At 40.1% G+C, this 14011-nt stretch overlaps 1 protein-coding gene across 2 annotated transcripts in view; it reads right to left on the bottom strand.

Moving 5' to 3' along the window:
• Positions 1 to 14011, bottom strand: part of KDM5A (lysine demethylase 5A) — a 109239-nt gene that overhangs the window by 77725 nt on the left and 17503 nt on the right. For both annotated transcript variants that reach the window (XM_080661401.1, XM_080661402.1), the window contains exons 4-5: positions 6612 to 6782; positions 4063 to 4197 (exon numbers count right to left, since the gene is read on the bottom strand). In XM_080661401.1, coding sequence (XP_080517527.1) covers positions 4063 to 4197; positions 6612 to 6782 — 306 coding nt within the window. The remainder of the gene's footprint in view (positions 1 to 4062; positions 4198 to 6611; positions 6783 to 14011) is intronic.

Genomic DNA, 14011 nt, shown 5'->3' with positions numbered 1-14011 from the left:
CGGTTATAAGGTTTTTCAAGAATTTCCTAGAAAAGGCCAATAAATTTAGCGAGACCCTCGAGGTATGAAAAAGGACCAACTAGAAATTAAACATACACTGACTGAAATAAAAAATATTATACAGAGATCCAACAGCAGACTAGAGGATCCCAAGAATCAAATCAAAGATTTGAAATACAAAGAAGCAAAAAACACTCAGCTGGAAAAGCAAAAAGAAAAAAGAATCCAAAAATATGAAGATAGTGTAAGGAGCCTCTGGGACAACTACAAGCGTACCAACATCAGAATTATGAGGGTGCCAGAAGAAGAGAGAGAGCAAGATACTGAAAACCACCGAAACCGGTTTGGCTCAGTGGATAGAGCATCGGCCTGTGGACTGAAGGGTCCCGGGTTCTATTCCGGTCAAAGGCATGTACCTTGGTTGCGGGCACATCCCCAGTGGGAGGTGTGCAGGAGGCAGCTGATGGATGTTTCTCTCTCATCGATGTTTCTAGCTCTCTATCCCTCTCCCTTCCTCTCTGTAAAATATCAATAAAATATATTTAAAAAAAAAAAAAAGATACTGAAAACCTATTTGAAGAAATAATGTCCGAAAACTTCCCCAACCTGGTGAAAGAAATAGACTTACAAGTCCAGGAAGCTCAGAGAACCCCAAACAAAAGGAATCCAAAGAGGACCACACCAACACACATCATAATTAAAATGCCAAGAGCAAAAGACCAAGAGAGAATATTAAAAGCAGAAGAGAAAAACAGTTAGTTACCTTCAAGGGAGCACCCATACAACTGTCAGCTGATTTCTCAACAGAAACTATGCAGGCCAGAAGGGAGTGGCAAGAAATATTCAAAGTATGAATAGCAAGAACCTACAACCAAGATTACTCTACCCAGCAAAGCTGTCATTCAGAATTGAAGGTCAGATAAAGAGCTTCACAGATAAGAAAAAGCTAAAGGAGTTCATCACCGCCAAACCAGTATTATATGAAATGCTAAAAGGTATTCTTTAAGAAGAGGAAGAAGAAGAAAAAGGTAAAGATAAAAATTATGAACAACAAATACATATCAATCAACAAGTGAACCTAAAAATCAAGTGAATAAAAAAATCTTATGAACAGAATAAACTGGTGAATATAATAGAATCAGGAGGATAGAAAGGGAGTGGACTGATAATTCTCAGGGGGAAAAGGGGTGTGGGGGTGCGGGAAGAGACTGGACAAAAATCATACACCTATGGATGAGGACAGTGGGGGTGGGGGTAAGGGCAGAGGGTGGGGTGGGAACCGGATGGAGGGGAGCTATCGGGGGGAAAAAGGAGAAACAATTGTAATAATCTGAACAATAAAGATTTATTAAATTTAAATAAATAGATAGATAGATAAATAAATAAATAAATAAATACCAACAGTTTTGTGCATGGGGCAAGGAGTTAAAAGAGTTCTACCAGAAATGCTTTTTCTTTCTTACTGAGAAAGAAAACTAGATATGAGGCAGACTGACAATATCCTCTATACCTGTGGTCGGCAAACTGCAGCTCACGAGCCACATGTGGCTCTTTGGCCCCTCGAGTGTGGCTCTTTCACAAAATACCACAGCCTGGGCGAGTCTATTTTGAAGAAGTGGCATTAGAAGAAGTTTAAGTTTAAAAAAATTTTGCTCTCAAAAGAAATTTCAATCGTTGTACTGTTGATATTTGGCCCTGTTCTAATGAGTTTGCCGACCACTGCTCTATACTAATAAAAGGGTAGTATGCTAATTAGACCAGACATCTTCCAGAAGTCCTTCCTGACAAAGCCAGGCTGGGCAAAGCCGCCCGCCCTCCTGCCCACGGTCCTGGGTGCCAGCGCCAGCAGCCCAGGAGACGGAGAAAAGCTGCCCGCCCTGCGGTCCCAGGCGCCTGCAGCTGGCCTGGGCGAAGCCGCCCACCCACGGTCCCCTGTGGCTGCGGACTGCCCGGGCAAAGCCGGCCCAGGTCCTGGGTGCCTGTGGCCAGCCAGAGGTAGGTAAGCCTGGGTGCCAGGTGCCTGCAGCCGGCCAGAAGAGGGAATCCTGGATCCCGGGTGCGGGGCCGAGGCAGAGGCAGTTAGGGGCGATCAGGCAAGCAGAGGTGGTTTGGGATGATCAGGCAGGTGAGCAGTTAGGACAGCAGTCCCAGATTGCTAGAGGCATGTGAGACTGCCAGTTTAGGCCCAATCCCTGTGGACCTCCCTCGAGGGGTACCGGACTGGAGGGTGCAGGCCAGGCTGAAGGACTCCCCTGCCACCATGCAAGAATTTTGTGCACCAGGCCTCCGGTATAACAAAAGGCTAATATGCAAATTGTCCCCTCAACTGGGAGTTTGACAGGTAGTTCGACCAGGGGGTGGGGCCAGCCCACCAACCGCCTGCGGCCCCTCCCCCAAGCCGGCCCCGCCCCATGCCAATCGGGGCAGACCAGCTGGACCCCACCGTGCACAAATTCATGCACCGGGCCTCTAGTAGTAATAATAAATGAGTTTAAGAAATTCTTAATTGCAAACCCTGAACTGCTTCTAGTTTCCACCTGATATCAACCAATGTGACTCTAATGACTATTATTACAATGGGTAAAAGCATTCTATGTAGTCCCTATTCTTATATCAAGAAAGGCATTTTAAAAGTAAGCAGAACTTTTTCATGGTTTTGGAAGAAATATCAAAAGGGATTTCATCACAAGCTGGCAATTGATTAGATGGGCAGAGCCACCGGGAACAACTCTTCAAAGTTGAGTCATCATGTCAACAAGACTACTTTTCAAGTGTTTTAGATCTTAAAATAAATCATGACCCCAAACTGATCAGAACTTCTGATATCAATCATAGCAATAAAAATCACTTAATTACTAAACCAGAGTTTACTAATCTATAATGGGGCTATCACCTTCCAACAAATTTCCAATTAATTCATATTCCCATCCAAGACACCTATCTTTCTACTATCAAAATACCCAAGACGCTTAATTGATTACATCAGGAGGTTATTTAATAAGCATAAACTCAGAACAATGGAAGGAGACATGATATGAAAGAGAGATGTCCCCTGAGCTCTAAAAGTGCAGGATGAAGTATCACTAGCCTGCCTCTACATTGACAAGACTCCTTACCACCTAGATAGTGTCTCTTGATACAGTGTCTCTTGTCGTGACCTATCTTCCTTCTCTGATTCCCACTTTCAGTGTAAACCATTCCTATCCTTTCAACACATTACTTTTTAGATATGTTCAAGTCAATGATTAGGTCCAGTTAAATTGTATTTTGATCTTCTTTTTATGTTTAATTTAAATGGACCACATCTCAGAGTTCTAGGGGCACCTCACTGTCCCAGCTTACTGACTTGTCTTTAACAAAAACCTTAAAAAAGACAACTCTGGGGCTCTGGCCAGTTGGCTTGGATTCCCAGTTGGGGCACATACCTACATTGTGCATTTGATCCCCTGGTTGGAGCGCATACATGAGGCAACCAATCAATGTTTCTCTCACATCAATGTTTCTCCCTTGCTCTCTCTAAAAATCAATAAAAACATATCCTCAGGTGAGAATTCTAAAAAAAATATACAACTTTTGGGACCACAGAGAAATAAGAATAGTAAGGAAGAGTAGACCAAAAGAAATTAGGTCACTTCTCTGATGCATCCATTAGGCTTTGAAATTATTTTAGGTTACTAGAACAGTATAGAAGTTACAATGGAATGATCAAGACACTAAGAAACTTATATTCTGGTTCTTAAAGGAATGACAAGTGAAATACAAGACCACTCTTTCCTAGTCCTCTCATTTCTGCTAACCATTTCATCAGCATGTCTGGAAAATTGACCCTACAATATCCAGAGTCACCCTCTGATTTGCCATTCCTGTCCAAAACTATTCAAAAATTACCAAAAATCAAATCAGACTGAATTTTATAATTTCTTCCCCATTCATCTCAAAAGTAATTTAAAGATAGGTCTATTTAAATTTTAATGAATAACAATATTTGAATGACCTCCCATAAGCAGATGCACCGTTATGCATTTAAAATTCCTCTTAAAAATGGCCGATGGAAATGGATACCTGAGACTTGACACGTCTTGTTCTCTTTGGCAGAATATTCATTCTTGTGCCCGGCTCTGGGGAAGTTTGGACTTCAGTGCCAAGAACCTCAGGCTCCACTTTTTCCTTAAGATCTAAATTAGGCATTGGTACACCCTAAAGAATCAGAGCACAGAAAGAGAGCAGATTCACTGATAAGAGATCCGATCTGAGACTCAAGAAAAATAGTAAATTTCCAATAAATCCTAATACTACATAAAACCAGTTGACAATTCTCCCACCAAATTGAGCTATAGATTTAAGATAATCCCTATTAAAATTCTAGCAGGCTTTTGTAGAAATTTGAGAAGCTGATCCTAAAATTTATCTGGAAATGCAAATGTTTAGAAATCATGGAAAAAAAGAACCAAGTTTGAGGACTTACACTACTAGGTATCAAAATTTACCATAAATTTTAATAACCAATGTCATCCAATAAATTCAATAAAAAAGAAAAGAAAATGTAAAAAGAATGTACTAAAAAGCTTTAGTACTCAAGACAACATAGTATTGGTATTAGGGTAAACAAATAGATCAAAGAACAAAACAGAGACCAGAAATAAACCCACATATTTAAAGTCAATTGATTTTCAACAAAGGTGCCAAAGGAAATCAATGGGTAAAGGGTAGTCTTTTAAACAAACGGTGCTAGTACAACTCGATATTCATACACCCAGTGCCAATCAAAAAAAGTATATGCCTTTACCTTATACTGTATACAAAAAGAATTCAAAATGGATCAAAGACCTCAACAAAAGGCTAAAACTAAAAAGTTTAGATGAAAATAAAGAAGAAAATCTTTGTGGTCTTGGGTCAAGAAAAGATTTCTTAGTTATAACAGAAATACCATCCACAAACAGGGAGAGAAAAAAGTTGACAAATTACTCTTCAAATAGACACCATTATAAAATGAAAAGATAAACTACAGACGACAAGAAAATATTTTTAAAATCATTTTCTGATAAAGAACTTGTATCTAGAACTCAGAACAAGTATAAGATGAAAAACAACCCAATAAAAAATATCTCAACAGACACTTCATAAAGGAAAATATATAGATGCAGAACACCATTGGTCATTAGAGAAATGAAAATGAAAATCACAATGAGATACCACTACACACCTACTAAAATGGCTATAAGCAAAAAAACTGACAATACCAACTGCTGGCAAAGACATGGAGAAAGTGGAAGCCTCTACATTACTGGTGCAAATGTAAAATGGTTCAGCCACTTTGGAAAACTGTTTGGCGGTTTCTTAAAAAGTTAGACATAAACTTACCATATAACCCAGCAATTCCATTCCTAGATATCCACCCAAGAGAAATGAAAACATATGTCCACACAAAGACTTGTACTTGATTTCACAGCATTATTCATAATAACCATAAACTGGAAAGAACCCAACTTTCCATCAACTAGTACATGGATAAACAAATGTGGTATAACCATATATCATTCAACCATAAAAAGAAATGAAGTACTAATACATGCTAAAGCATGGATGAACCTTAAAAACATTACTCTAAGTCCGTGGCTGGCAAACTGCGGCTCGCGAGCCACATGCGGCTCTTTGGCCCCTTGAGTGTGGCTCTTCCACAAAATACCACGGCCTGGGGGAGTCTATTTTGAAGAAGTGGCGTTAGAAGAAGTTTAAGTTTAAAAAATTTGGCTCTCAAAAGAAATTTCAATTGTTGTACTGTTGATATTTGGCTCTGCTGACTAATGAGTTTGCCGACCACTGGTCTAAGTGAAAGAAGCCAAACACAAAATCATATTGTATGATGCCATCTATGTGCAATTTCTACAAAAGGCAAAACTATAGAGTCAAAAAATAGGTCAGGAATTGTCTAGGTTTGGAGGTAGAAGCAGGAACCAAGTACAAAGAAACTTTTTGGGCTGATGGAAGTGTTCTAAAACTAGATTGTGCTGTATAATTCATTAAAGCTTACTGACTACCTACAATGAGTGAATTCTATGATATGTAAATTACACCTCAATAAAGCTGTTAAAAAATACACAAAACAAAGAGGAGGAATTTGTCCTAGCCGGTTTGGCTCAGTGGATAGAGCATCGGCCTGAGGACTGAAGGGTCCCATGTTTGATTCCTGGTCAGGGCACATGCCCGGGTTGCGGGCTCCATTGCCAGTAAGGGGCCTGCAGGAGGTAGCCATGAGTCTCTCTCATCACTGATATTTCAATCCCTTTCTCTCCCTCTCCCTTGCTCTCTGAAATCAATAAAAAATATTTTTTTTTAAAAAAAGGAGAAATTTTTCAAAAAGTGTAAAGGACTTTATTTTAAATAAATAAGAAAAACAGCCTTCATTCCCATCAGCTTTTATTTTGTAACCCACCAAAAATAGCTGATTTTTAAACTACACCTTGCTCCCCAAAATCCTGGTACATGGAGAAATCTTTTTCAACTTTCTATGCACAGTCAAATGCTAACTTATAGTGAACACAGTCTAAAGTTTGTACATAGCAGACTGGCTTTATCTACTAAAAAAAAAAAAATAAAGTGATGCATCTCACCATAAGGCTGACACCAGACTGGAAAAGCTCATATGGGTACAGAATTCTTTCATAGTGTGACTTCAAAAGAGACCCAGTTCCTTTTCCTGGGAGATATCCCAAGCGGCTACCCACTTTAGACCATTTCTTTTCTTTTGTGACCATTTCAAAACCTCCTTTGCTGGCAACAATCTGAAAAGAAAGTAAAAATTATTTAGGGAAAGAAAGTAGATTCGTGTACTCTGACTCTACATCATACTTGCTAAATACAAAAATTATTCTGAGCCTAGAGTTCAAATTCCCTTTCGATAAATATCTGGCAAAACTAAAACTTGTCAACATTTAAAGTATGGAATGAGACGATTATTTTTGGAAGTTTTAAACTTTATTATTTAATTAATGTTATTGTACCTACCTTAAATGAACCAGGCATTCAAAAACATTTAATGAATTTACACTTTGTACACTATATACCTTGAGAAAACTAAGCACATATATGTACTCCTTATCCTCAAGGAACTCAAAATGTAAGAGTTAAAAACAGACCAAAAATAGACATGAGAATAAATATTATATATAGTACAAAAGAAACATAATCCCTGAAATTAGAAAATGTACCAAATAAATTTTAAATTTTAATAAAAAAGTCAAGCAAACAATGGATTCAGAGGATATTTTGAAGAAGAGAGTATGATTTTTCAAAAGGAGAAAAGTTTTACATGGAAGATTATAAAGGAATAACATGGAAAGATCGGATTATAATATTAGATTTACTGAAATGTAGCATAGAATGTATTCATGTAGGAAGTAATGAGATAAACTGGCCAATTTAGCTGATGCTCACATCAAACCTGGCATTGTACATAATATACATATATCAAAGCCCCCTATTTCCAGAAGCTGATACTGTACATCTTTCACAATCTATAAAACAGGGGTGGGGAATGTCCGGCCACCAGGCCATACAAGGTCCGAGAAATCATTTGATCTGGCCCTGCCAAGCCATTAGGGGTGAGTTAACTAAATGTTTGACCAAATACAGCAGGCTAATTTTTAAGTTGATAATTTTGTATGGTCTGCGAATGATGTTATAAATATCCAAATGGCCCTTGGCAGAAAAAAGGTTTCCCACTCCTGCATATAGGCAGTTTCCAGTTTCACTGACAATATAATAAAAAGGACTGTGACATAGTTATTTGAACTCCAAGTAATTTTTCTTTTTGAATATACATTACTATATTTTACTATATCAAAAGACTTAGGAGAAAAATTAAACAAAGAATTACTACATGATCCAGCAATTCCATCTCTAGGTATATACCCGAAAGAACTGAAAGCTAGGATTCAGACAGATACTTGCATACGAATAGTCACAGCAGCATTATTCACAATAGCCAAAAGGTGGAAACAACCCTAATGTCCATCAAAAGATTAATGGATTAAAAAATGTGATATACACATACAATGAAATATTATTCAGCCCTTAAAAGGAATAAAATTCTGATACAACATGGATGAACCTTGAAAACACTGTAAGTGAAATAAACACAAAAAGATGAATATTGTATGATTCCACTTACATGACATACCTAGAGTAAATAAATTCATAGAGAAAGAAAGTAGAATAGAGGTTTTTCCAGAGGATACAGGGAGGGTGAAGTTCTGAAAATGCACAGTAATGATAAACAGTATCATAAATGGATAGATAGTATCATACCCTTCAGTTTCTCTTAACAGGTTGTACAACATTCTGAATGTATTTAATGCCATTAAATTATTTACTTAAAAATGGTGAGTTTTATGTTATGTATATTTTACCACAATTTTTTAAAGGCTAAGAGCATGTACTCTGGAGCCAGACTGACAGAGTTCAAATCCCAGCTCTGCTACTTAGTTGTATGACCTTGAGTAAGTTACATAATTTGCATTTCAGATTCCTCACTATTACTTAAAAAGTTCTAATAATAGTACCTACACCTCATTATGAAGCTATTGTGAAGACAAATGAAATAAATAAAACATGAAAAGCATCAGGACATAGCAGTGCTATATCAAAGTTAGCTGTATTATAAATGTCTTTGTGTGGGGTCAATTGGGGAGGGTGCATATGGTAAGTACTATATCAATGTTAGCTGTATTATAAATGTTCTGTGGCCCTGGCCAGGTGACTCAGTTGGTTGGAGCATCGTCCCAATGTACCAGGGTTGTGGGCTTGATCCCAGGTCGGGACACATAAAGGAATTTACTAATGGGTACATGAATGGGTGGAACATCAGATCGATGTTTCTCCCCCACCTGTCTCTAAAATCAATTTAAAGGTGCTTAAAAAATGGAGGGGGGGTGCATATGTTATAAATAAGTGAAGAAAATGTTTTCAACTCTTGTGATCTAGAATACTATTGTAGACAAAGATAAACCTATAGCCAAAGCAAAATTTCCCACCAGTGAAATATCTGAAAGCTTGGTAGAAACACACATCTACCTAAAAGAGTAACATGCTAATTGACCATACCTTCACATCGACCACCAGCCAATCAGGAGTATGCAAATTAGCCCAACAAAGATGGTGGGTTAATTTACATAGGCGGGCACCAAGCGGCCGTGGCTGGGACGGGACACTTGCATCATCGCCATGGTGATGACGCAGGCGTACAGCACCACCCCAGCTGCTCCAGGCCTCTGGACAGCGTGGGAAGGCGAAAAGGTGGCTCCAGGCCGGAGCAGAAAGGTGGCTCCGGGCTGGAGGGGAAAGACAGCTCCGGGCCGGAGCAGAAAGGCGGCTCCGGGCTGGAGGGGAAAGACAGGTCCGGGCCGGAGCGAAAGTGGTGCCAGCACCCAGGGGAAGGAAGGCCCATTCTTGCATGAATCTTCATGCATCAGGCCTCTAGTAAGTTCATATGCAGAGTTGAACACATTTCTAATTCTTCAGCATCTTTTATCATACCCTCAAAGAAGCTCTTCTTTTAAGAGCTAACCAGAAAAATTATAGAGAAAAAATTTATTTTCAAATTTTATAGTGTAAAAGACAATGAGGGTGCTTTAGATAGAGGGTTATCTGGAAGCAAATGAATAAAATGCCTTTCTTTCTTGTCTTTACAGTGCTTCTATACTGTCACAGCTATTATTCTAGGTGCTTGAGATATGTTTATGAGTAAAACAAAAATTTTGCCTTTATGGAACTTATATTCTAGTGGATGAAGACACACAATAAATGTGTAAATTTTGAAGTGATACATCCTGTAGAAGAAATTTTAAAAAGCATTTAAAAGGCCTCGCAAGGAGCAGAATGAGGGTAAATTGAAGTATTAATTAGTCACAAAAAGCCTCATGGCAAAGTTGAAACCTGAGCAAAGATGTGAAGGAAATAAAGCAGTTACCCTAGCCATACACAAAGGGAGTAGCCAGAGCAAGGGCCCTAAGTTAAGAAGCATGCCAAGTGTTTGAGGAACAATAAGGCAGTCAATTTGGCTGAAGCAAGGGGAGAGGACTAGTAAAGGAAGTGGGAGAAGAAATAGAAGCCCTCTCAATAATCTTTACTATCCAATACAATGATCACCATTGCATAATAATCTGCTTTGCATTCAAAGCACTTTAACCTAAATTTCCCTTAGTAAGGATGCACAGATCCAGTCATGCTTTCCCAACCAGTTCTGATTACTGGAACATAGCTAGCTGTGAAAACGACAGCCAACAGAATCAGGGTATGGCCAAGGAATAAGACAAAGCTATCACATGGAAATAAAAGCCATGAGTTTGGCTTCCTGCATATAATACTCTAACAATATAACCAACCCTAATACTATAAAAACACAAAACCTTACATTTCTTTTTATTCAGCTGACAGATTCAAGGATTACCATGAGTAACTTCAAAATATAAACCATTTATTTCAAGCATTTGCAATGCTATATATCAGTGGTCAGCAAACTGTGGCTCACGAGCCACGTGGGGCTCTTTGGCCCCTTGAGTGTGGCTCTTCCACAAAATACCACTGCCTGGGTGAGTCTATTTTGAAGAAGTGGCGTCAGAAGAAGTTTAAGTTTAAAAAATTTGGCTCTCAAAAGAAATTTCAATCGTTGTACTGTTGATATTTGGCTCTGTTGACTAATGAGTTTGCCAACCACTGCTATACATCACAATGGTCACCAGAAAAATATCACTTAGAAACCATGCCCTATAAAAACATACATGGCATATACTTAAATTAAACACGACAAAGAGAAGACTTTAATCAAAACTTGACTAAAGAGTAATGTCAATCAAAGCCAAAACGTCAGTCCAATGACAAACTAAGTCTGGCTAGCAAGAGACAATTATAGAGAAACCAAGATGGTGGCATAGGTAAACACCTAAACTGCTGGCTCACACAACAATATCAAAACTACAACTAAAAGACAAAACGGACACCATCCAGAACCACAGGAAAGCTGGCTGAGTGGAAATTCTACAACTAGAAGAAAACAGGAAAGCACATTGAGACTCAGAGGAGCTGCAAAAGGCTGAGGTACAGAGACTCGCACGGGAAGAGGACGGGCGGCTATGTGCACAAGGCGGCTGAGTGCACGCCTGGCTTTCTAAAGCAGGAGGGAGAAGGAAGCTCCCGACTGCACTGAACTCCAGTCCCGGGCGAGACGCTGGGAAACCAGACTCATTCAGGAGGAATCTGTACTGTCAGGAAAAGGGAAAGCACACTGAGACTCAGGAGCTGCAGAAGGCAGAGGTCTGGAGGCGCGCACACGCACAGAGAGGACTGACTGCTGAATGCCGACTAATACACCTGCAAGTTCATGTCTAATAAAGTCTTTAAAAGGGAAATAAAAAAATAAACAATTGTTATAATCTGAGTGCGCGCTGGCTTTCTAAAGCGGGAGGGAGACAGAAGCTCCCAACTGCGCTGAACTCCAATTCCGGGCAAGTTTCTGGGAACCCCAACTCATTCGAAGAGAAACTGGACTGTCTGGCAGTGGGTGAAACTCAAGGGCGGCTTTTTCTCAGAGGTGCTTGCGGCAATTACCGAGGGACACTGAGACCCAGGGGCCTCATAGGATAGGGCTGACGGGAAACCAAGGCTGTCTGCTCTGCCCTGAAACTCCGCCACATCCAAGCTGAGCACAGAGGCTTTTGTAATTTTGCAAGTCTTGTCTCATAAGAGTGTCTCCAGCACAGAAGTGTTCCCAGCGTAGACACAGCTGATCCTCACAGCCAACTGACCTGAAGGTCAATTCCTCCCAGTGATACCAACAATAATCAAGACTTAACTACAACAAGGCTGAGCACACATTCCACAAAGGAGTGCACCAAGAGTGTCCAAGTCAGGTATCTGGGGAGGCTGAGCCACTGTGCCCTAGAGTACAGCTACCACACAAAGCTACTCTACCAACTCAGGGAAGGAGCGAAAATGCAGAGACAAAGAAAAAGATCACAAATGAAAGAAATGGAGGAAAACAAACGACTAGATATAGAGTTCAAAACCACGGTTATAAGATTTTTCAAGAATTTCCTAGAAAAGGCCAATAACTTTAGCGAGACCCTCGAGGATATGAAAAAGGACCAACTAGAAATTAAACATACACTGACTGAAATAAAAAATATTATACAGAGACCTAACAGCAGACTAGAGGACCGTAAGAATCAAGTCAAAGAGTTGAAATACAAAGAAGCAAAAAACACTCAGCTGGAAAAGCAAAAAGTAAAAAGAATCCAAAACTTTGAAGATAGTGTAGGGAGCCTCTGGGACAACCTCAAGCATACCAACATCCAAATTATGGGGGTGCCAGAAGAAGAGGAAGAGCAAGATACTGAAAACCTATTGGAAGAAATAATGACTGAAAACTTCCCCCACCTGGTGAAAGAAATAGACTTACAAGTCCAGGAAGCTCAGAGAACCCCAAACAAAAGGAATCCAAAGAGGACCACACCAAGACACATCATAATTAAAATGCCAAGGGCAAAAGTCAAAGAGAGAATATTAAAAGCAGCAAGAGAAAAAGTTAATTACCTACAAGGGAGCACCCATACGATTGTCAGCTGATTTCTCAACAGAAACTATGCAGGCCAGAAAGGAGAGGCAAGAAATATTCAAAGTGATGAATAGCAAGAACCTACAACCAAGATTACTCTACCCAGCAAAGCTATCATTCAGAATTGAAGGTCAGATAAAGAGCTTCACAGATAAAAAAAAAAAGCTAAAGGAGTTCATCACCACCAAACAAGTATTATATGAAATGCTGAAAGGTATTCTTTAAGAAGAGGAAGAAGAAAAAGGTAAAGGAGAAACCAAGATGGCGGCATAGGTAAGCACCTAAACTGCTGCCTCGCATAACAATTTCAAAACTACAACTAAAAGACAGAACGGACACCATCCAGAACCACAGGAAAGCTGGCTGAGTGAAAATTCTACAACTAGAAGGAAAGAGTAAAGCTCACAGAGAATTGGAGGTACGGCAAAGGGTCTTTGTGCACGCAGAGAGGAAGGGCGGCTGAGAGCCTGGCAGACTTTCTCTGGCGGAAGGGGGAAGGAAGCCCCCGACAGCACTGAACCCCAGTTCTGACTGCACTGAACCCCAGTTCCAGGCGAGCCCCTGGGGACCCACGCCCTTACGGGGGGAATCTGGACTCTTGGGCGGAGACTCGGGAGCCGGGGAAGGCAGAGGTCTGAAGGCGCACACGAGCGCACAAGGGCAAGGCTGATGGGAAGCCAAGACTGTCTGCTCTGCCCTGAGAATCCACCCCATCCAAGCTGAGCACAGAGGCTATTGCAATTTGGCAAGTCTAATCCTATAAGGCTATCTCCAGCACCCAACTTCTCCCAGCGTAGACACAGCTGATCCTTACAGCCAACTGGCCTGGAGGTCAATTCCTCCCAGTGATACCAACAACAATCAAGACTTAATTACAACAAGGCTGTACACACAGTCCACAAAGGGGTGCACCAAGAGTGTCCAAGTCAGATAACTGGGGAGGCCGACCCACTGGGCCATATAGGAAACCTAGCACACAAATTTACCCTACCAACTCAGGGAAGCAGTGAAAATGCGGCGTCAAAGAAACAGATCACAAACGAAAGAAATGGAGGAAAACAAACGACTGGATATAGAATTCAAAACCACGGTTATAAGGCTTTTCAAGAATATCCTAGAAAAGGCCGATAAATATAACGAGACCCTCAAAGATATGAAAAAGGACCAACTAAAAATTAAACATACACTGACTGAAATAAAAAATATTATACAGAGACCCAAAAAAAGACTAGAGGAACACAAGAATCAAGTCAGAGAATTGAAATACAAAGAAGCAAAAAACACTCAACCGAAAAAGCAAAAAGAAAAAAAAATCCAAAAAGTTGAAGATAGTGTAAGAAGACTCTGGGACAACTTCAAGCGTACCAACATCAGAATTATGGGGGTGCCAGAAGAAGAGAG

This window comes from Plecotus auritus (assembly GCF_963455305.1).
Source record: "Plecotus auritus genome assembly, chromosome: 3".
NCBI lineage: Eukaryota > Metazoa > Chordata > Mammalia > Chiroptera > Vespertilionidae > Plecotus > Plecotus auritus.
Note: the sequence above shows the minus strand (reverse complement) of the source record. Positions and strands in the feature narration are given on the sequence as shown.